Below are 25,732 nucleotides of genomic sequence, written 5' to 3'. Positions count from 1 at the left end.
AGTATGATTATAAAAATGGTGTAGTAAAATTACTTTGTATCTCGCAATAAAATCTCATACAACGATATGTAGTGTCAAAATTGGTTTTAGCTTTCTCATCTTAAAAGAATTCAAATTTCGAATTTTGGTATGCTTTAAATACCCGCTTGGGGGAGGGGCACCTCGAATTGAGGATGAGATACTTCCGTCATGGTGATTGGATCTCGCCATCCTGGAGGGTACACGAAAAGGTGGGGAATCTGGCTCCTCCCATCGATGACGGGACTTACTTCCTTAGGGGAGAGTTGTACCGTGGCCGGTGATAACCCTTAGAACTCAACCACAGTTTCCGCCAGTGTTGCTGTCGTAGCGGTCCGCTCATTCAGTAATTTTATCCATGTGCTTTCGGGTGGGTCGGAGGGACAGTGATCTGACTTACGGTACGCATTACCATAAATAAGTTAATTACGAAGTTTTAAAGTCTCGCTAAAAGACACATTGCATATATTTGTTATTAAGAATAAAATACTAAAAACACACCTTCATCTGGTCGCGATTACAAAAAAAAAAATACATGGTGTTGCAGGATCCATCAAGGAAAGCAGACATAAAATTGATTAATCTTGGATGCTTTAAAAAGAAACGATTGATGCGATGGTTTAAGAAGATGGGATGTAAGATAACTATTAACGGTTTATAGAACTGTTAGAAATTATTCGCGTAGTCTTTAAGAAATAATCAAGATGAGTACTTCCAACTTGCTGATTTTCCAAAACAATTTCAACCTAGTTGTTCAAATAATGTTACTCCTGATCCTACACAGTTTATTTTAAGGAACAGATTGATGGCATATTGCTCTTGACTACAGTGAGTCAAGAACAATACTTGACTCTCTAAGTTGCTGCCGCCTTTGGCGATCAGCAAATTCCAATTAATATAGGCCGTGCTTAATTTTATTTGAATCTTTCGTGCATAGTTTGATGTTTACAAAATATTTTTAGCCATTGAATTATGAACGAAATCACTTTATGTTCGTTTTTTTTATTGCCTTACATCTCGTATCTGTTCTGCATCTGAGCATTCTAATGGAATCGTGGCCTATGATATGATGGTATTATGAAAACGCTATATGTATCAATAATCTATTTTCAAATTAAAAATTTTCTTTATGCTAGCATTTCTAATTCTTTTAACATATAAACTACTGAAATAATCAACAAGAATTATCATCCTGAGCTTTAAAAAAAGGAAGATGATACAATTGAATATTTTCTGAAGTCAAAACAAATATTTTTGAAAATTATGCAACATTTGGGGAAGAAATTACCCAAAAACTAAATAGATATAATTTAAAAGAAGATTTTCGTTTTAAAATAGATTAAAAAATAGTGATACTTTTGGAAACTATAACAAGAAGAAAAATTCAAAATTTCGCATAATTATTGAAACTCTATTTTTAAAAGAATCGATTGTTTCAAAATGCACATTCCTTCCCGCCAAAGAATTCATTAGTGCTGAATTCAATAATACTAGGACAAAAAGTGTAGCCTATATAGTGCAAAAACAGACACACACGCATTCGTCTCTGATATTAGTAACGATAAATTCCAAGCAACTGAAAGACAAATATTTATACATATTTTTTTTCATTCAATTTTCATCATAATTTTTTTGCAAAAAAAGCAGTTTTTTGCATTTTAATCTTTTTTTATTTTGTAACACATGCCAAAGGAGAAAAACGTACATCGTGCATAGATATCTTTATTAAATTCCCATGAAACTCATAAGTTTCAGTATTATGACATTTGACAGTATACTGGCTCTTTCTTTCATAGAACAAACGTTCGATCGTCAAAAACGTTTGAAGATATGGTAAAAATTCAAACAGAATTTTTAAATCTTGAATCAATTTGTTTAATATATAATACAAGAATACTTTAAAAATTCACAAATTTTCACTTTTTAAGTTTTTTTTTAATTATTAAAATAATTAATTTTAATTTTTTACCTACAGCAAAATTTTCTATTTTTGCAAATCCTATTTTCTCTTTTTTGCAAATTTTAATGAATATGCTGAGTTTTTTTAATATTAATTTAAATCGTTTGCTTATACATATCCGGAAGTCTTCTGTGATTATTGATGTAACTGCTTTATGGTCATTTTAGGGGTATTTTTAATGAGGTTAAATAATTTTCTGTTATAATTTATCTTTATTTTGAGAAAATTGACAATAATTTGGCAAAAACTAAATACCCAATGACTCTGCAATTTAATTAACATAGATACCCTTTTCACTGTGAAATTTTCATTGTATGAAGAACTATTACGCATCTTGAAATTTATGTCACAATTAAGAGAAAAATTATGACTATAAGAACAGGTTAGGAAACACATAGTTACAAACAATACTGTTATTCAGGATTTTGCTCTAATTTTGAGACTGTATTTTTGATAAAGATTATAATATGGAAAGATTTTAATCAATCTAATTTTTTAAATTTAATATTGATCTTTTAATAAAGAACCTTCGAAACTTTAATGAAACCTTTCTAGAAAAGCAATGTAAGAAATTTTAGAATATAAATTATGATTTGTGAGTTTAATCCTGTCGAAAAATTGTCATTACCTCTGTAAGATAACAACGTGATAAGTGGCTTGGAATAATTTATTTTGTTAAAACTCTTTGAATGCTAATAAAGTGAGATTTAACGGAAAGTTGATTATAAAAGTTTCGAAAATTTCATTTATTACATAAAAGTTCTAATTTATAATCAGTTTTTGATAGAAAAGAAATGCTGATACAAAGAGGAAATATTTAGAAATATCGTATTAATATTCTTGAAACTTTCGAACTGTGTTATTCGGCATTAAAAATTTTAGCTTAAAATTCAAAATATGTATCATTTTATAAAATAATTCCTTTTAATTCACTTATTATTCTGGAAATAACCCTAAAGTTCCGCTTCCAATCACTATTAAGCAATAGCAGTCGTGCGTGATAGTGTAAAGCATGTGATTCAAGTTGAAATATTTAAATTTTTTCAAGATCCCTCGAGTATAAATATAAGAAGGCAGCGGTGTTTGGTATCATATTTTACATTTCTATGATCAAGCAACTCAAAATGATTCCTCAGGTAAACTGTTTTCCTTCTTTACATTTCATTTACAAATAAATGTATCGATAATAATTATTTTCTTATTATTAAATGCAATATTTTACTATTTGATAATAGTTTCAAAGCAGAATTTTTTAAAGTTTTTTTGAAGTCTTATTTTATGAACAATTAGACATTTTTAAGTTAAAAATTTCTATATGGTTTCTGAAGCTTTACCAAAAGTAATGAATTCATATCAATAATTAACACAAGATAAAAAGAGTTATTTACAAAGTCTGCTTATGAATTTAAATAGATGATGCTTAAAAATCATTCTTAAATTAATATAAATCTATAAAAAATAATAATGTTTTGGGAAGTAAAAGTTTTAAATCAATTATGTATTTGCATTCGTTTCAAGATTAGTTGGAGTTTATTTTATATTAAATAAAAAATATTATTTCATAATTATGTTCTGAAAATTCTAAAACTTTGTATTGATTTCAGAAAGATAAAGCAATGAAAAATTTCAGAATTCTTAGAATTTAGGAAACTAAAAAAAAAGTTGATTATAAAGCTCTAGCTTTTGAAATCTGAATAAATAAAATTAAATAAAAATAATTAAAAAGACTTCGTGGAAATGAAAGTATATATTTTTATATTTTTCTATAATTATTGATATTTAGAGGATACATTTTACTTAGAACATGTTATCTCTTTCTCCACTGTAAACTTAAAAGCCCTTTATAAAGAAAAAAGTTAATGATTGTTTATTTATTTTTGTTTTAGATTTTTATCCTATCTGCTTTGACAGTTATTACTTTCGCCAGCCTAAAAAAAGAAGTAAGTAATATATAACCTATTCTTTAATTGATTGATTCTTTAAAACAAATCTTTGATTAGAAACTCTTAATTAATTTTCTGCTTTAGCAAAAAAGTATATCATTTCCAATAAATTATATAATACAAGTTTAAAAATATAAAACAGTTATTCTTAATACTAGCACCAAATTAGAAGTTTAAGAAAAAAAATATTTATATAGAATAAACATTTTCTAAAGACTGAAGTTAGTCAGAATAATAGAAAATCAAATTTAACATCTAAATCGAATATTAATCTCTTTTTTAAAAAATTTAGTATTTTTATTTTGTTTTAATTCCAAACCTTTTCCCAGTTATTCATGATATTATGTATATTTTTCAAGGTTTTTTCATGGGCATATCCTTATAACATCGAAGAATGTTAAAACATTACAGCCACATCGAAGAATTTTAAAATCACTGGAAAGATCTGTCGAAAAATACTCCATAAGAAAGCAGTCTTTGAATTTAGTACAATCACAAATAAAATTAAAATCCTATTGATAGCCTGAAACGAAATTTTTAAAATAAGATGCGTTATAAAAAATACATTCATAAGCAAAAATACCTCCTGAAAAATCAATCTAAATATTCACTCATTGCGAAACGCAACTTTAAAAATAAAACTGTTCAAATTATTAATTGATTAACTATATTCGCTTTATGGAATAAGATATACAGTTTCTTTCAACAAAATATCTACACCAATTGTAAACATTACATCAAGAATAATTTTAATCCTTGTAAACATTTCATGAAGGATAATTTTAATCTTTGGTTCATATTATCTTATATAATATGCATATTGTTTCTTCATGTAAAATGAATTCTTATTCACTTCTGTTCTCATTGTTATATCATTTTCTGATTGATATCTTTACTCGTAGCTTTTTCTAACAATTAAAAATAAAAATACCTCTCGAAAATCCAATCCGAATACTCACTCATTGCAAAATACTACTTTAAAAATAAGATTAACTATATTCGTTTTAAGTAGGATATACTATTCTTTCTTACAAAATATCTACACCAATTGTAAACATTTCATCAAGAATAATTTTACTCTTTGAATCATATAATCTTACATTTATATCATATATATGACGTTTCTTTATGTTAAATAAATTCTTACTCACATCTGATCTTATTATTATATCATTTTTCTGATCAATTTCCTTTCTTGTAGCCTGTCCATCATGCTCCTCAGCCTTACAAATTCGGTTACAGTGTGAAAGATAAGCATGGCGAGCAGTACCGAGAGGAAGCTAGCGATGGCAAGAACGTGAAAGGCAGCTACGGGTTTATCGATGCCAGGGGAATCAAGCGACAAGTCAACTACGTCGCCGACCATGCAGGATTCAAGGCAGACATCAATACCAATGAACCCGGAACCGCCAACCAGAATCCTGCTGCTGTCAAAATCCTCTCTGATGCTCACTATGGACAAGGAGGATATGCAAGGATAGCAGGTTTTGGAAGTGCTAAACTTGGATATTATGGAACTGAAGCAGAGGAATCAGGAAAGAAATCTGCTGGAGTTAGAGGAATCGGAGTTGGATATGCTGGACTTAAATATAACGGAGCTGAAGCAGGGGAATCAGGAAAGAAATTTGTTGGAGTTAGAGGAGTCGGAGTTGGATATGCTGGACTTGAATATAACGGAGGTGAAACAGAGAAATCAGGAAAGAAATCTGCTGGAGTTAGAGGAGTCGGAATTGGAAATGGAGTAGAAGGCGAAAAGGGAGTAGAAAATGGATACACTCTTCCTGCAGCATATGGAGGCGCCTAACTCTTTAACGGATTTGGATATAATCGATACGCCTTTAAAAATAAACTCTAAACTAATTTCTAAATTTGCAAATATTTTTGAGTGTATTTGAAAATATAAAAGATTGGCTATTGTTTTCATAGAGGCTTAAATTAACAATAACTTAGTACTATCAATAATTAAGTTATAATAACTACAATATTTTTTTTTTGAGTTTTGAAATAAACATATGTTTATTTTTGAATTGTGATATTCCTTTCTTTTTTGCTATATATTTAATTATTTTCTAAAAATATCAAATGCTTTAATAATAAATTTGAAGATAACTAATTACTCTAAATTCGAAATCCATTGGATGTATTGAAGTATAATATAAAATATCTCATAGTATTTTATGAGAATAAAAAAATTTATTGTATTAAACAGGAAAAAAAATTTATAAATGTTATAGTCATTTTTTTAAATTCTGCTCAATAAGGGAAGATTGAACAAAACAAAAAAAAAATTACAAGAAATGGTATCATTTTTTTCTTATTTATAAGGAAAATGGCGCTCTGGTTTGCAGGTTTCATGGTAACGCGAACTAATTTTCTCCATTAGAAGGAAGAGAAACAAACAAACAAACAAAATGCCCACTTCACCAACACTTTTTTGTTTCCTTCTTTGTGACGTATACTCAAATCTGAAGCAACATAAATGCTTTTTATTCTATAAAAAAGCTATGAGGGTATTGGAATGAACATATGTTAAAATTATTCCAATACCAATCAAAATAATAAAATACCAACCAGCAATTATTATTTTAGTTATACATTTTATTCTAAGTTTCATCCGAAGTAACAGTAAAAGTTTTCAAATATGCACCTATCGTAGCTCATAATTAACAACATTAACAAGAATGAGGTCAGGGTACAATTTCAATAATAACAACAAAAAAAAGCAAATATGCACATTTTGTAGCTCATAATCAAAAATATTAACAAGAATGTAGTCAGGGTACAGTTTTAACAACAACAACAAAAAATAACGTTTCTAAAACTTTACCATTTATTATCATATTTTCAAAAAATAAGTGCAAGTAGAAATGACTTCAGGCAATGGGTTTTTCCAATTCACAGAATAATTAATTATGTGAATTAACAATTCACTACTAGCTCGAAATTATTTAATTACGGCTACCTTTTTTTTTTTTTTTTACTGAATTGTTTTGTCGTCATAAAATCAATCTTTCAATAAATTTTTATGGAACTTTGATGATAATTTCGAGAGTTATAGGATTTTGTAAAATACGCTTTCAGTGTTAAATGAGTTTTATCACATATCGATGATATGTTAGATATTATTACATTTCTCACAAAACTTTTTCATACACTAAAAGAAAGTTAGCTTATTTCATAAAAACGCGGAATAATGATTAAATAATACAAATTGTAATATTTTTGATGAAGTCTTCCAAATCGAGACAATACCGTTGCGGATACTGGTTCAGAAGTTGTCGTTCTCTGATTTAGGTCTAAATTTCGATCTGTGGTTGAGTGAAGGAAACACATGAATAAAGTCCGCCCCGTAAAAAAGTTTGTAAACGTATGAGTAGCTAAGTCCTCCTCTTGGTCCTAGATGGCGCTACTGAAAAACAACAAATGCACGTGGGATATTCAACAAGCAAAAATTAAATGTTTCTTATGAACTACTATGATTTTCGGAACAATATTGGATATACATAGAGGAAAAGACCTGTTTGATCGCATTACTGAAAACTCTCGCTTTTCATATTGAGAAATTTCGATATAATAGTTAATTGACTCAGTTAATCAGTTTGTCGATTAGAACAAACTCTTCTCCTCAAAACATTTCCATCAATATCAATTTTGTAAAAATGTAATAATAAATAACAAACTTACAAAGATGTTCCTTTTTTGTTGTTGTTGTTAACGACTCTACAAGTTTACTTGACATTGAAAAGTTTTCATAAAACTTAAATTCTTTCTTTTCTTCCAGCTACAGCCTCTCCAATCTCAACATAATTTAGCAAATTCAATTATCCAACAAATATTTATTTTTAACACTTTTCATTATGATATATATAGAAACGTAAGTTTTATTTAATAAAAAAATGAAATTCTCTGTAAATAACACAAGAATTCTTTTCTTTTGATATAATTAATGATCCTGATAAGTTATTTTACAGAATTACGAAAATTATAAGTGCAATTACGTCGAATTTCTTGTAACAATCCGTTATTATATAAAGGTTCTAGTTGATTCCTTTTCCAATTGCAATTTTAAGTAAACTGTATTTTCTATTTGTCCGTCAGAAAAAAAAAATATAATATTACATTAACAAGAAAGGAGTATAAATTAATCAAATTCATTATTTCAACCAAAAATTTATTTATTGATAATTTGATTATTAATTGCATACATATTATAATGATATTTTTGTCCTAATAATGTTTAACTTATTCGCCTGTAGTTTTAATAAATGACTCTAGAAAGCATATTTCTCTATTTTTTTATACTCATTGAAATTTGTGGTAAAAAATAAGGTTACATAGACCTATTTATTTGTTTTGTTTAAAAAAAAACGGAACAGATAAGTTGTTAAAAATTACAAAAAGATCGGCGGAAGAAGCTAAATCACTTCTTCATGGTCCGGAAATCAAGGAAGTGGAGAATATCATCCGGAAGCAAAGGATACATGTCTGATACCAGGAACAAAATTTGCTAATAAAATAAAATCTTCATAATCAGAAAATGTTATGTTTTATGTTTCTATTTTTGATTAGTTTGTTTGCTTCAAATTTTGAACAAACAATTTTGAATACTTTTTGTGATTTTTTTTTTCAACCAATGATGAAGTTAAAGTATGTCCAAGCAATTGCTCATCTTATTTAATGACATAGCAATTAGAAATTTATATCTAGATACAGTATTTAGAAAACTAAACACTTGTTACATCTTTTTGGGATGTTTGTGTTTTAGACCATTCGTCTTTGACAACAACTTGATCGAATTAAGGATTTATTGATTTTTCCTTTTGGCTGTTAAGCTATTAACATCATATGTTATTAAAATTTCACTCTTGTTGCTTGATAAGATTGTAATACAAAATTTAAAGAGATATTTAAATTTATGTCTGTTTTTATGTTGTGTGTGTGTGTGTGTGTATGTGTGTGTGTGTGTGTGTGTGTGTGTGTGTGTGTGTGTAATATTTTAAACTTTAATTTAATTTAATTAAATTCCAAGATTTTATCTTAATTTAGCCCATTCTAAAATATTCTCTTATTTCTTGATCCGATTCCACTGTCTCTACTTAATTAATTCAAGAAAAGCTATGTAAAATTGCTGAATCGGCAAAAAGCCTAACTTTCTCACACTCCGCGTGAAGGGACAAAATACCGCTGACGAGACAAATTCTTTTTTAAAACCTCCCTGTGTTTCCCCTACCTTGTCTGCGCGTGTAACGAAAATCCCTATCGAAATCTCATTATATATTAGCACTTTGAAGAAATGTTTTCCCTATCAATTTCTCAGGTTATATAAAGCCAGGGATAAAATGTCCAAGAGCTCTATCCTCATTCCTTTCTGTGTCGTTCTGTGTTGTGTGTGTGCTCATCGCTTGTACATATGCCTGCTTCTCCAGAATGAAATAAAACGACGTGACGAAAGCGAAAGTCTTTTCACTGTCTTCAAAACTGCATTAAAAAGGTAATAACCTGAAATTATTATTGAATTTCTAAAAACAATATCAAGTATAATATTAAAATATCATGTGTAAAGAACTAATAATTATAAAATTCCAAATGATAAATTTAATGAAGTGTAAAATTTTCTCTTCATTTTTTTTTCCTTGGACAGAGAAAAAAATCTGAGCTATAATACTTGTGAAATAAAAATATTCAATTAATATTAAATGCAAATGTTTCTAATCACCCCTGCAAAAATATCAACTTGGTAATGGTGCAAAAAGATTTAATGATGTAAAGTTTTTTAATGAAATAAAAAAAATTATTTCATCAATGCAGCTTTAGTTGATAATCATATTTTAAGAAGTATATATAGTCTAATTGGGAATAAATGAATGAACAATGAAAAAATGAATTTTTCAAACATCAATTTAATTAATTGTATTAAAATATCAAAATCTGTTAGTTAGCTTTAATAATTTAAAAAGGTAATGAGTTTAAATTATTTCATGAACTTAACATTTCATAAATTGTTCAACATGATAAACCTAACAAAATTATTTTTATTTTCATTATAACAAGGAAAAATAATGTTAAAAAAATTTGCTAACTTTTTCAAAAGAAATGTTAATCGTTCAAGGAGTTTAATAAGTATTTGAATAAAGTATTTAAATTAGAATACAATATTGGAATTTGAAAACCTGTCAAAGTCCTTTGATTTCCAAAGTGAGATAATATATCGGTAAAATATCTGAAAATATTTTGCTTGGCTTTTAATTAACTGAAATTCAAATCAAAATTTAATTTGAAAATGTTCATGATTGGAAACAAATTTAGATTTATAAATGATAAATATTTATCTTTTAATGTGCGTATTAATAGTGCTTTCATTTCAACCTTTGTAATATATTTGTGTTTGTCCAAAGTAAGAATATATTACAAGGCAAACATTTAAATGTATGAACTCTCTATAAGAAATTTAGTAAAATTAAACATATTGCGTTTCCAATTTTTTTCAATGGTTTCTTTAAGTTTTTTTTAATATTCTGTTTACATAATTTAATTGTAATTAACTTTTACACACGACACAACATTTAACTCAAAAGAAAACTATGGAGAAGTTAAGGAGATTAAAAAGTTAAGAAATTTTTTACAGTTAGATATTATGAAAATTTATGTTATATTACAAAAGTCCATTTTCATTAAACTCTACAAACTTAAACATTTATTTATTTTTATTGTAGCACAATAGATTTTGTCTCGCTACAAAATGAAACTGGACACTGTAAGCCTTTTTTTTATTACTGCTGAAATCTTAAAAGTGTATTTAGATTTGCTTTGTCATAATAGCATTACACTCTAATCCGCAATTTTCTGACTTTCCTCTATCGGTTCCAGAGAAGGAACTAATGATAAAAATAACACCAGTCACGTAATTCCCACAATATACGTTAGACGCGAAACCTGTTCCGTATGTCCTATTTATGACTATATAGGAATTGCGCTTAGCTTGACCGATTTTCTCTCTGTTGCATAATATAATATTTATATAATAATTCCTAGTAAAATTTATTTTTTAAAGTGCTGAAAATTGTAAGTTTTCTTGGGCTTTTCTTCTTTTAAATCTTTGCCAAGAATATTCATGTTATAATTATATACTTTTATTATCCTTATTATATACTATTAAAAATTAGATACTGTTAAAAATATCAATGAGTCATTTAAAATGAAAATGACGGGAAAAGGAGACCATCTGCTGGATGCTGAATGAAAAGTTCGAGTATCTCAATAATGAATTATTATACTTTATTCCACAGAAAACACGAAGCACGAGGATCAAATCACAGTAAAAATGATATCACTTGTGAAATTCGACAACACAAGCAACAGTAGTTAAAGAAAACATAACACAATCAAAATCAACGATAGAATTCACTGAATTGACATGACTAACTTTCTGGTGTTTTTGTTGTTTTCGTTGTTTCTAAAATATTTGGGAAGACTCTACTGAATTTGAATCCTAACTGAGATGTGGCTAAAATCCCTGCTCTTTGCAAAAAATATCATTTTTACCATCAAAAGAGTTAAAGTTTTGTCATGTCGCCAAAACTACCAAATTTTCTATCAAACTGATAAATGGTGGCCACATTTATCATGATGGACAAGAGTTATTAAGCTGTAATCCATTCAGCACAGCAATTAAAATATATGTAAACCTCTCTCCTTTACTAGGTGCCTAATTGAGCAGAAAAATAATATCCAGGTACAAAAAATTATAAAAAGCACAAGAGTAATAGCATCTAAAGAGTGCTCAAAATAAAATAGTAACCTTGGGAATGGTCTTCCAGAAATTTTCTGGCATACTTTCCAATAAAGGTCTTATCCTCTCTCCCCGTATAAAATTGAGAACCTTGGATAAGGCCGAGAATGGTTTGCGTGGTATTGGAAAATCTTCTTAAGCACAACCACTTGCTAAGTAGGACCATTGCCATGTTGCTCTTTAAACATTTACTATGTTCCAAGGTTAAGAACTCTATGTTCACTACTCTGTGATCTAAACTTCAAATCAAATCGGCACGAAACAGGCCAACACTAATCAGGAAACATAGATATTTGACCTAAATCTAACAGTATTTTATGAATATATTATATGAATAGCTATTTATAGACATCTTTTTACTTACTGGTTATAGTAACAATTCAGCCGGCGTCCTGGCATAGGGGTAGCACGTCTTCCCCGTGATCTGGGCGTCCTGGGTTCGAGTCCCGGTTTGGGCATGGTTGTTCTTCCGTTGTTCTATCTGTAAGATGTGTGAATGTGCCCTCCTGTCAAAAGGGGTTGCCCAAGCGAATGGGTGATGCCTGAGTAGCAAAGTCGTACTCTTGGCCCTGGTTGGCACTACTGAGAAAACAAGAGACGCTCCCCCACCGGCTTAAAATCGCTGTCTTCGTAACAGCGGGCTTGCCCATGGCAAGTGCCATAAGAAACAACAAACAAACAACAGTAAAAATTTAACATGGTTGTAATCGCAAGATCAAATAGGGAATTTCAGTGATTTAAGTCATTGCGTTTATAAATGACTGCATTTACACGATTGCATACAAAAACATAGACTAACAGAAAGTCAACCTTTAGACAGATTTGGCTCAATACTTGATAAGTGTCCATGTTTTAGTTGCTAAACCTTGACCGAAATTTTATTAATCTAGTTTCTCCTTTGAAGTTACCGCTTTCACTTGTATTTGAACAGGCAAATAAATAGATTTCCTTTAAAGGAGTTGCGTTCAAAATTTGATAAAAATTTTATAAACAATCAATTACATTTCATCCGTGAAGCTCGCAATGTTTTTGAGTTGGCATATTTACAAACAGTGTGTTTCTTTAACTCAAGGTTATCTAAAACGAAAAGATTCGTCAAAATCTTGAGTTCGAATTTTCTGTTGATTACAATATTTTCTCCATACTTTGTGTAAATGTAAAAATTTGGATAATAATATCATGAGAAAATGATAAAAGCACGAATATTCAGATAATAATCAACGACCCAGAAAGCACAAGAAATGAAAATTTCTGACAAATATTTATAACAATTTGCATTTTATGCATATTATTATTAATATTCGCAGAATATTCATATTATTCTGCATATACATATATTCCAAAAAGAGAACGATAAGAATTTATTGTGGCAGATGCAAAATAACCGTAAACAAGAGAGTTATTATTAAGAGTAAAAATTATTTAATTTCATTCACTTATCAGGATTAGATGCATATTTTGAAATAAATAATGAGTAAAATTAAAAAACATAAATAGATTTTAGCAATAATAAATACACAAAAGATTTATCTCCTAATCCACAAATGAAGTCGTACCTATATACGAAATCTTATAATTAGAAGCTTAAAAGCCCGAAGATTTCTAGACCCTTCCTTGATTTGCGTATTCATTCATTATTTTGATTGATGCTTTATCTTACACTTTACGCTCTGTTAAGAACCGATCTTCAATTTTTGCACTCTTTATCTGTATTTCATCATCGCAGTGGCACCGTCTGGTGACCCAGCAAGTACTGATCTTCCTTTCCCAATTTCTAGTGGAGGAACTAACCGTTGATGAAACGAGTGACGATTAATTTCCGAAGCCGGTCGCGGAAAGTAAAACACATTTTACATTTCCATTTACGAGAGAGCAATACGGCAGGATTGGATTGGCTAAATTTTATTTGTGGGGAAGTGAGTAATATTTGTTGATTTCATATTTCCAAGTTTGTCATTTTATGAATTACAGTAAAATTATCAATTTCTTTCAATCTTTCTTTAAATATTTCTTTTGCAAGTTTCAAACGTTTAGGAGAAATTAGGCTATGAAACGTAAATATTGAAATTAATTAAGACAAGTTTATTTGCCTGGCATTCGTTGTGACGCATTGCATATGATTCAATTAGTCATATTAAGCATATTCATAATACAGTTAATCATAAAAATATGGATTAAAAATATTTGATTGAGAGTATTGCAGAAACGACTAGAAAATCAGTTTGAAGAAAAATATATGTAGAGGCTTCACTGGTTCTTTTTTTCGGGAGGGGGGGGGGGGGGTAAGTTCCCTATTATTATTTTTTATGTTAATTTTGTAGTAGGAATATGTAGCAGCACAGGTAACGTTTCACTATGTGATTTTTTTCTAATATTTACTATTATTACATTCTTTTGATGTTAATTTTGAAAGTAGGAATATGTAGCAGCCCAGGCAACGTTTCACTGTGTTTTTTTAATATTTACTATTATTATATTTTTTTCATGTTAGTTTTGTTGAAACAAGTCTTTTAAAAATAGAATAGAATCTTGAATCCGGTATTTGCAAGTTTTAAAAAATAAAAAGATTCGAATTTTAGAAGTTTCATTTTTGTTTGGTATGCTAAATAATCGTCTCATTGCTTTTACGACAATCATGAAAAAATAATCTGAAACTGGTAACCCGATAACCTTAATATAAATATCGAAAATTATGTATTCATGTATGGCACACACGTATCTTTATCACACATGTTGGCACGTCACTTCTTATCATCTGAATAAAATTCAATCGAATTTTGCACACTTATTATTTAAGACGATAAAATAAGAATATTGTCCATTTTCAAAGTTCAAAAATAATTAAATATTTAAATGCTTAGAAATAAAACCATATTTTGTATTTTTTCCTCGGTATCTTCAGAGTAAATTATTGCAGAATAAGTATTTTTCACTCTCTTAATATTTAAAAATTATTATTTCAATGATGCCAACTTCATTTCTGCATAGTTTTTATTTTGATTTAATTTTTTTTTAATGATTTAATTTATTTTATTCTGTTTATTTTTTTTAATTTTAACATATCGAAGTTAATATTACTTTAAACTACTTTACCACTATTTTTTATTTAATTTTAGTTTTATTTTATTGCATTGTTTTACTAGATTGCATTTCATTTTACCAAATTTTTATTGGCTTCGATGTAATGCTTTATCAGTATTTAAAAGCAGGCATAAATGAAACGAGAGTAAGAAAATAAAGCTCTTGAAAGAAAAGAAAATAAATCATCAATAATAATAAGACTTTCAAGCTTTAAGAATTCAACTAATATATCGCTTTCTAGAAAAGCTTAGTGAGAAATTGCTCCAAAAATAATTTGCAGCATTTTAAAATTAAAAATTTTGCCTTTTAAATGATACCAATTTTATTTTTGTATAATCGTTCTTTTATTGTTAATTGTTTAGAAATTTTAATGCATATGTTTTTGAAAATATGAAATTTATAGATACTTTTTTGGTGGGCAATGTTTAAGACATTGAATTCATCTTCTTTTTTTTTTAATTTCTCCTTTATATTCATATGTATGCCATGAAAAGGGCTTCCATATTTTATATAAAAAATGTTTTTACATTAAAATATTATACAGTAAAGTATTTTAATTCCGATCAACGCTGTTTGTATCAGCTAGTAATGGATAAAAAAAATTCTCCCTGTTTCCTTTTCTAACTCTTTTCGTAAATAATAATGCATGAATATCGCATGAATAATGAAAAGTATTGTCCATACCTGCTATTCTTTAAATAAAAAAAATCATAAGCATGAATATGAAAATTTGGTATGAATTACCATTAATCCCAAAGGCAAATAAAATTTAAAAACAAATTATTTTCTCCGTCCAGAAATATTTTGTAATTTCAATTTGATATCAAATAATATACAAAATACTACCGGTATATTTTATCATTCAGCTCATTTAATTTGGGCAATTTTAATTTTCTATATTTCCATACATTTGGAAGTCATTTTCTTGATTTGCTTGAAAATCGACTTAATCTTTCACTAGAAAAAGAAACGACACTTTGGGCGGATCATGTTAGACTGAGGAAGCGAAGAGAGAGGCAACTGACAGAAAATGAGAAAATATTTAAATCCGTTAGAAACGAAAGCAACCCTTTTGACATTTATATACACTGCCTATCTTTCTAACATACTCTGACGCCATCCGTTATCATTGTTTACCTCTTATTACATCTGTATTTACAAAATAGAAGATTTTATTCCTTGAATGATTTTTTGGTGTTATTAAAAGCCAATATTTATTTCCTGATAAACAACTATAATTACAAAAGCTGATTTCATTTTTTTTTAATGTAAAATTGCCTTATCTTGGAACTTGACACTGAAGTTTTACAAATGATAAATTTTGCGATGATTAAAAGTAGATAATGTTTATCGTTTTTTTTTTTTTTTTTTTTTTTTTTTTGCGCCGGCTTTTGGATATTGATTCTGAGTAATTTAATTTTGCTCGAGTAACTAGATATAAATACGTATTATTAAAATTCTCAATAATTTTTTTAAAGTATATATAATTTATTCAAGAATTGCTGTTTTTATTTTCGATAACTTTTCCTAACATTTTCAAAGAAATTGGACACACGCATGCTTAATATTAAAAAATATTCTAAGTAAAAAATAATATATTAGATATAAATTTAGAAAGATAAATTCCTTTTTTTTCTCTTAATAAATTATTGCAGATACGAAATAAAAATAAGAATATGGAATAAAAATTAAATGCTACGAACAGACAAAAATATTAGTCATTAAAGATGTTAAAATAATTCCTTTAAAAATAGGTGACAAAATGTTTTTGGTTTAAACAGTTAACATTATGAATATATAAAGAGATATTAAATAGCGTATCAATGTTTATTTGTTGTAATATCACGCGCACTAATGGATCAACTGTGTTAATTTTAAAATTATCTGCGTCTACTTTAACCCGCAACACTGAAGCGCACTGTCGTCCTGGCCTAGAGGTGGCGTATTTTCCCCGTGACCTGGGCACCCCGGGTTCGAGCATGGTTCTTCTATACACTGTGTTCTATCCGTGAGGCGCGCAACTCCTGTGAAAAGGGGTTGCGCAAGCGTGTGTCTTCTTCATGTGAGCTAAAAGTCAGACTTATGCCCCCAGGTACATAGATGCCTTTACCTTCAGAAGCTACCGCACAAACTCGGCTTAAATCACTGACTTCTCCAGTGGGCAAGTGCCATAAGTAACAACAACAACGCAGAAGCATCTTATAAAGTTTGATGTGCTTGATGATTCACAGATTCAGCAGCTCTTTAAAGATAAATATTTCCAGAGTATCATGACAGAACTTTAAAAGAAGGTTTTATTTGCATTCAAGAACATTATCAAATCCTTTCTTGATTACAGAATCTCACAGAACTTATCCAGGAACTTTTGCAAAATGCTTGACTGTAACATAAGAATCAAGCTATAAAATAAATTTCTTATCTAAATATGTATATTTAAGGAAAAAAAACTCTGGAGATATTACATGGATACAACTTAAATTTTAGTAACTATACATAGTCTTTGTGTGAATAAAACTATTGTGACGGATTGGAATGAGCGAGGATAGAGCGTGGAAACTTGTGGTTCGCAGTTCAGTAACATGACCACAATACAAAAGCAATTGTTCGGGTAGCGTAGCTGTTAACTGTTTTATAAGCTTTCACCACACTATCCTTTGTAAATAATATATTTTGTAAAAATATATATAGCTTTTTCTGTATGACTTTTGAGAAAAAAAAGGGGGGAGTATCCTGTAATTTAAATATGTGATGCAATAGACAAAAACTGCGGTTATTTTTGGTTTCACAGGTCAGAAGTTAATCAAAAATAAGTTACAAATTTAAAACGAAATTGCTCTTCCCCAGTGTAATCCAAAACCAAATCTAGAATTTCTCAAAAAAATGTTTATATTTCTGAATTCTTCTGTTGGTATAAAATACTGTAGTTTATGCGTTCAATGATCTCAAATAAAAGGATTTTTAAGATCCTGGTTTCATGTTTTAAAGTTATGGTTGTGCAAAATATTTTATAGAAAATCGTTAAAAAAATATCTTAGAGAAAATTTGAACATATTATTTGGGAACGAAATTGTATCATGAAACTTAACAGTACAAGTGAATTTATACGCAAATTCTATAATGCATATGTATTATAATTATTTACATATTTATAATAAAATATGTCATCGAAGAACCAGTCCATCAACACCGAATGATCATATTTTATTATTTTTTTTAGTATAAAATCTCATGATCACTAAATATATGCAATTAACAATCACCATCTTCCATTTTTAGCAGAAATTTCAAAAATTTAAAAAGTACTGCCAATTATTCAATGGCAAATCCTGTGTAAATGAACATATGACGTAAAGTTCTCATTGACAGAAATCGTCCTCAATCGAAAACAAAAATTTTAAAAATATTATCATCTATAAAAATTTGCAATCTAAAAATAAATAACTCTCAATAATATAATATAAATAAGCATTTATTGAACAGAAAACTTTATTGTCAAACTAATGAAAATGATGTAAATTGGAATAAATACGTAATCTATTTTCAGATGCCGTAAATGAAAAGATGCTCAATGTAAGACACTACGCCGCCACCTCTCTACTCATATCTTTAATAGTATGTGTGAGCAGTGGTAAGAAATTTACCTCTTTCATTGCATTTTATTATGATTTTTTTTATTACTTCTTTGTGTATATTTTACTAAGACATTACAGCAAGTAGGAAATTGCGATTAGTTTTAACTACACGCATTTTAGTAAAATGAATTGCATTTTCTCTTTATTTTAGATTGTCCATTTCCAGAAAAACACTTAGCAAACGGTCGGTATCATTATTCACCAGAGTTACCTGGACATTTCGGTAGAGTTCCAGAATACTATCTTTTAATTTTCGAATGCTTTCCTGGGTTCATTATGAGAGGATCCAGCACCATTAAATGCGTCAATGGAAAATGGACGGACGAGGTTCCAACATGTTTGAGTAATTATTTTTCATGAATTTCTCCCAAGATATTTATAAATTATTTAATGTCGCCAGTATGCATATGTATAATTTTAATAACTGTTATATAAACATACTAGAAGTACCCTCCCAGGTTTCCCGTGGCATAACTTCCGTGAGGAATACTTAGCTTTAAACTTAAGTCAAGCCTTAGCCATGAGCATGTCACGCATCATCAAACAAACATAAAAATATATTATGAAATCATAAAACAATAACTACAAAACAATTTTTAGAGAACACATTCAGAAATATTTGGAATCTTAAAAAGGTAAAAATATGATATGTTCATAGACAAAACGATTCACTAAAAATGTACAATAGAAAAGCTGTTTTACAATTTAAAAATATACAAATAAGTCATTGTATCCACTGTTCCACACTTGCTTATCAACTCTGTATAATCTGATATGAAAATAAAATTCAGTTTGTTTCATAATATTTCTTTGTAAATTATATTGACTGTTTTTCCTCCTTGTTCCAAGACAAAAAGATTTTGTTTTCCTGCAACTCTAAAAAGGGCCACATAAAGTTGTCAATAAGAAAAACATTCTTCGCTTATGTCAATTACAGCAGAGTGAAACACTTGTCCTTGAGCTTTATTAGGAAAATAATTAAAATCGGAATGATAAAAGTCCTTTATTTATTTCGATATGATTTCAATATACTAAAATCTTCCCCAATAAATGCCCTACAAAATGGTAAAAATACTCCAATATCAGTTAATTTTTTTAGGAATAATGAGTTTTGAGCTGTTGAAATCAGACGAAAACAAAGAAATGTGTCGCAGATTCATACCACAGCTCTTGCTATTTAAGCATGCACAATTTGAAGTTTTCGCACATGCGCGAAAAAATGCAAATCACGGATACTGCATTTTTACGCATGTGCGAATCTTAGTAGGAAAATAATTAAAATCGCAATTATAAAACTCCTTTCTTTTATTTTGATATGGCTTCAATATACTAAACCCTTCCCAATAAATGCCGTATAAAATGGTACAAATATCTTCAATATCAGTTAAGTATTTTTCGAGTTTTTCTCTTTCAAATATACAGACGCTTTCAGAAGACTTCATTTTATACTATGCATAGATAATATGATGCTTTAGTTTTTTTTGTCTTGTAAATTAGTTAATAATTCAAGTTTAACTCTACTTTGACAACAATTAAGACATTACTTTGCCAATGCCTATTGGCATATTTAAAAATATAAGTATGATCAGAGGTAAAACTATCTCTTTCTTTACATTGACCCTAAAAGTATATTTTATTGAGACAGTAAATAGGAAACTGAAATTAGTTTGGACTAAATTCATCGTACAGACATAAAACTCTCAGAAAATGAATTGCATTTTCTTGTTCTTTTTAGACTGCCCGTTTCCAGAAAAAAAATTAGCAAATGGTCGGTATCTTTATGCACCACAAGCTCCCGTATATCGCAGAATAGTTCCAGAAAATTATCCATTATTTTTCGAATGCTTCCCAGGATTCATTATGAGAGGATCCAGTGCCATTACTTGCATCGGAGGAAAATGGACAGACGAGATTCCGAGTTGTTTGAGTAATTATTCTTCAGAATTTTTTAATATATATATATATATATATATATATATTACAATGTTCCCAAATACATGTGTATAAAACATCATGAAATTCAGAATTATTTTTTGATTATTGTAGTGTAAATACATGCGTACAATTTTAATAATTTTTATATAAGCATACAATATAATGTTTTAATTTCTTTTCTTACAAATTCACTAGTATACCAATTTTAAAAGGCTATGTGTAATTTGTTGGCATTCGATTTTTTAATTATAATCATGATGCAAAGAATTATTTTAATTGGAGCTTAATAAATAGAGAGGTATTTTAAATGAAGAAGAATTATTGCCCTCCACCCTCACATCCAGTATGACTCATCCCTAAGTCTTCTTAGAGATAACTGAAAGATTATACTTGGGTTGACCAACAAAGATTATAATCCCAAGGATTAACTTTAACAACTTTCCTTACACAAGTTTAGTTTTAGTTTTGTTAACGTCCCGTTTTTAAAGCAACATTAGGGCTATTTTGGGGTGGACCTCGTAATTGTGAACCACGGTCAGATGGCGAGGACGACGCCTGAACTGGCGCCCCCTCTCCACACCACACCAGCGGGAGGACGTTTGGCCCGGGCTGATTTATCTTGCACCAGACCCGCTTATACGACGGTTCTTCGGAAACCTTCCGTTCCGAAGCCGAGACCTTACCACTAGGCCACCGCAGCCCTTTCCTTAGACTAGAATGTCCAATAACACGAACGCTTGCATTAACTGTGTATGCTATTAGCACAAAGTATCCAATAATATTAATAATAATATCCAATAAATCCCATAATTTCCACTAGATTACATGTATTAAGAGTATGTAAGGTTATCGTGAAGATAGCGTCTGTAGCACAAGATCATATCATCACAAAATATCGTACAATATCATGTGCTTGTAGGGTAAATTATGTATATGTATCAATTAAGTGGACGAATTACAGCGACGTAAGAACGAGTTTGGGTCAGAGAATGTATTTATGCCAATAAACGGACAGATGGTATATACCAGCGGTGTAGACACCGTTTACAAAAAAATTAGAGGCAAAAATAATATCTGCATGAGTTAATTTTTTTAAAAAGAAACCTAAAATAAACCATGTTTTCCTTCAGCATTGAACAGGAAACAGTAGATGTTCTAGTTGTAAAAGGATGAATTATTTTATTGATCAACGACATATGTTTGGCCCCACAATTTCGATTGACTCAGGACTTGTTTAGGGGCTCTATATAAACCAGAGGGTATGGTCTCCTAGAAACTTTTTCTCATATTCTTCAATAAAGGACTGATTTCTTTCCCTCCGAATGCAATAATAGTTTTGGGTAAGGCAGCGAATACCTTGTAAGGATTTAGCAAATAATATAATAGTTAAAAAATAATAATCTTTATCGCTAATCTAGAATATTTACTGGATCTATCCCAAAAATATGTTTTTTGAATTTTTTTGCCTTCCGATTGACACCGAAGTTCGTCACAAATCTATTGCTATAGTAATAAGATAGCATAAAATATTTCATTCGTTTATTTCATACGTTAATAAAGTGCTGCGTTTGCATGATGTGAAATTACTAACCGAAAGACGGTCAACCATTTGATAGATATGGTTCAAAAATTGAAAGATATCTATATTTTAAATGCTATAAACTTTGTTTCATATTTTATCTATCTAGCTCTTTGCGATTAGTAATTGTTGAGTTCACTTGTACTCGAACACATAGACAGGCATACATCCTATGAATGGATTTCTTTCAAAATTTGAGAGAAACCCACACAGTTGATTCGAATTTCAAATCCCAAATTTCTTCTGTCTAGCATAAAGTATTTTTGAGTTATCTTGTTCACATACAGACAGACAGGCTTAATGACAAAAATAAGTTTTTTGAAATCAGTAATATATGAAGAGCGGAGATTCGCCAAAATCTTGAGGTCGAATTATTTTGACTATTATAATGCTTCTTCTATACTTCATATATAAGAGAGTAATAAATGAATTCTCAAAAAACATGCCTTATATATTTTCAGAGATAAGTGATTATAAAAGCTTAAGTTCGAAGAGAATTCCTTGACACAGTGAAATTCTTGAAAATCCATGTTTTCATCACCGTAGCACTTTATCATTTACAAGAATGCGTTCACCAGTGAAAATAGCAAAGTAAGGCTACTATTGTTCTTGACACTCTAAAGAAAAATAACAAGTGTACAAAAATCATTTTTCACAAGTTTGTGGAATTTTCTTTTCTCTTATCTTTTAAATGATTCAGAACTAATTGGTTGATATCAGAATTGATCGATACACTACTTTGTTTAAAACAAGATGTTTATGAAAAACAAGAGCAAAGACTGATTCTTTTGAACAAATGGAATTATTCTATTATAAATCTGTTGATAAGTTGGGGCGTTTTTAAATGTAGCGAAAATCCCTAAAATAAAATTTTAAAAAAGTAAAAATGGGTAAAAATTTTGAAGAATCATCCGGACGGAGTTCTTCACAAATATAAAAAAATATAGTGACATACATTTTCTTTGAGATCAACAGTGATTAAAAGGCCATTATATATAATAAATATTCATCAAAATATTCTGTATCTTCCAGGATTACAAGTTACATAAACGAAGATTGATAACACAAAAAAAATATCCCCTGTAAACTTTCTATGGGTGATATTTGATTTTATCTTGCCTCTTTCAATCTTTGATTTGCCTTAGTTAAAAATGCCTCATGTATAATAAATGTTCATCAAAATATGCTACAAAATCCAGAAAAACAAATTATATAAACAAAGATCGATAGCAGAAAAAATCTCCTGGAAAATTACTGTGTGGATAGTTGCTGTCATACATTTCTTTTAGCCTCTCTTAATTCTGGGAAGCTGCATTCTAAAGATCTTGTCTAGCTGGTGATTATGGATTCAAAGGCAAAGGAAACAATGAATGGTTATGTATTCAATCTTTGCTTTACGAATATTTATATTCATACTGTTTATTTCATTAGGAAATGGATGTTTTTCGGGGATCCTCAAGTTATATTTAGAATCGTTTGTTGAAGAAAAAGTACACTTTTTTAAGCTGCATGTCGTTTTCTGTCTTTGCTTTAACAATACATAATAATTTTACTCTAATAAAAGAAAGTGTGATTTACTCTACCGTAACGTTAAATATCCACTTCCAGAATGATAATATAATATTAGTAATTACTTGTACATATGCCATCCATTCAAAATGCTTAATGTTGGGAAACCCAGTAATATTCAAAAGTCATAATACCAGCTGGAACATCTTGAAAAAAACAGGCTTGTTTTACTTAGAAAAATACATCGCATAAAGTCAGTTTTAAAATGAAATTATTTTTGGACAAAACTTTTTTTTTTTTTGTAGATTGATGACTAAACTGATTAATATTTTATATTCAAGATTTTTATTACTACATTCTCTTTACAATACAATTATTATATAATCAGTGTAAGACAGTCTTTCCTATCTATTAATATCTGAAATATTATGTGTCGTCAGTTGTAAGAAAAGTCAATTTTTCTTTACGTTTACCCAAAACATATATTATTATTACATTTTTGCATATAGTAAACTATAATTTAATTTAAATGTATTTGCGATATCGTAAAGTGCATTTCTTCTTTTCCTTTCTTTCAGATTGTCCATTTCCAAAGAAGAATTTAGCAAATGGTCAGTATATTTATGAATTACCCAAGCATGCAAATTGGACAATAGCTCCAGAAAATTATAGGCTAAGATTTCGATGCTCCCCGGGATTCACTATGAGAGGGTCCAGTGTCGTTACATGCATTGGCGGCAAGTGGACGGATGAGGTTCCTAGTTGCTTGAGTAATTATTCTTCTAAAATTTGTATATATATATATATATATATATATATATATATATATACATCTCTCTCTCTCTCTCTCTGTGTGTTAAAAATTAATTATAAATTATAATTAATTTCCTAAAATAAGATTTTTGTATAATTATCACCACGTGAAGAGCTATTTTTAATGGAGTTTAATTAACAAAGAGAGCAGTTTAAAGTGAAATAGAATTATTGGCTCCTAATCTCCCTCTCATTATGTCTCATCCCTAAATACTTAGAGATAACTGAATGATTATAATTAGAAGGACCAATATTGTTTATGATCCCATGAATTAACTTTAAAAACATTTATTAGAAAAGAACAAACTAATAATATGAATTTTTGCCATAACTGTATATACTATTAGTACAAAATATCTAATAATATCGAAACGATATCTTCGCAGTATCACACAGTATTCAGAGTAACTAAGAGCATCGTGAACATATTGTACAATTTTTGTCCTAGCAAACGAAACTCTATTTTTATACAGATTTCCGATATAAATAAAGAAAAACGATATTACAGAAATAACGATTTTTCGATATAAGTTTTTGAAAGGAAAAAATAAAACATTTTATTGATAGGTTGATGAGGAGTTCAAGATGAATTGCAACACAATGAGTCAGTTAATTTTCGTTTTAGATGCTTAATAAGTATTTACTCAAACTTTCATGATTGGTGTGTTTGCATAATTTTTATAATTGTGCGTTTAACTGTTAAGTTAATATTTTAAATTTCGTTTTCTTTTAAATATCCAGTAAGAAATAATCTAGAAAATATATGTTTAGAAATCAAAGCATAAATTAAAATATTGTAATATTATCAGAAGGTACATATCTTTTTTATATTTTTTAATCAGTGTAATTATTCCCTTTTATGTAAAGTTTGTTGTGCAAATGAAGTAATTTTGGACTTTAAACATTTCTCTCTAATGAAGCCAAAAATTCAATAAATTGATGGTTGGTTCCTCATAATAAAATTTGGTCAATTTATATCAAGCATTTAAATTAAGATTGATACGAATTTCATTTCATCTTAAATTTATATATATATATATATATACGATTATTTATTAGACAAAAAATTTCCGATTATAATATTCATTAATCGTTCGACAGTTTAATTTACAATTTTGTTCATGTAATTTCATTTTTTATATAATAAATTTAAAATATGTCAACAAGTTACATAATTTTTTATGCTATAATTTTTTTATACAATCTGGCAATATTTTTCAATATTTTCTTATTCGTTTCGGTAGCATATTAATTAAGCAGGTTCTAAGCTGATAAAATGGGCTATGTTAATGGGAATGAATGATGGAAAGATGAATGCTTTTCCTTGGAGTTATTTCAGATTTTATGATTGAATAATACATTACAATTCTGCACAATTCAATGTATTATCCTTCCAGTGTTCCCATATTATTTTATCACTATCTAAATTTTAATGTTCACTTATCTATATCGAGTGTTCAGTACTGACTGAAT

General features: G+C 28.8%; 2 protein-coding genes across 4 annotated transcripts in view; both read left to right on the top strand.

Moving 5' to 3' along the window:
• The first annotated feature begins 3,102 nt into the window (after positions 1 to 3,102).
• Positions 3,103 to 5,725, top strand: LOC129966284 (uncharacterized PE-PGRS family protein PE_PGRS54-like). The gene is made up of 3 exons (XM_056080702.1): positions 3,103 to 3,114; positions 3,865 to 3,918; positions 5,123 to 5,725. Exons 1-3 carry the CDS (start codon positions 3,103 to 3,105, stop codon positions 5,723 to 5,725), a joined length of 669 nt encoding a protein of 222 aa, XP_055936677.1.
• A 7,777-nt stretch (positions 5,726 to 13,502) lies between these two features.
• LOC129965690 (sushi, von Willebrand factor type A, EGF and pentraxin domain-containing protein 1-like) overlaps positions 13,503 to 25,732 on the top strand; it is a 64,710-nt gene continuing 52,480 nt past the window's right edge. For all 3 annotated transcript variants that reach the window (XR_008784230.1, XM_056079796.1, XM_056079797.1), the window contains exons 1-5: positions 13,503 to 13,626; positions 18,336 to 18,419; positions 18,575 to 18,766; positions 20,159 to 20,350; positions 24,025 to 24,216. Coding sequence is in view for 2 of the 3 variants with exons in the window: in XM_056079796.1 (XP_055935771.1) it covers positions 18,353 to 18,419; positions 18,575 to 18,766; positions 20,159 to 20,350; positions 24,025 to 24,216 (643 nt within the window). In the remaining variant the exon portion in view is untranslated. The remainder of the gene's footprint in view (positions 13,627 to 18,335; positions 18,420 to 18,574; positions 18,767 to 20,158; positions 20,351 to 24,024; positions 24,217 to 25,732) is intronic.

This window comes from Argiope bruennichi, chromosome 4 (genome assembly GCF_947563725.1).
Source record: "Argiope bruennichi chromosome 4, qqArgBrue1.1, whole genome shotgun sequence".
NCBI lineage: Eukaryota > Metazoa > Arthropoda > Arachnida > Araneae > Araneidae > Argiope > Argiope bruennichi.
This window is presented reverse-complemented; position numbering and strand designations above follow the sequence as displayed.

Excerpts from the sequence above, each read along its gene's own strand:
- LOC129966284 (XM_056080702.1), top strand. Across the intron at positions 3,919-5,122 it reads TCGCCAGCCTAAAAAAAGAA|CCTGTCCATCATGCTCCTCA; the intron begins GTAAGTAATATA and ends CCTTTCTTGTAG.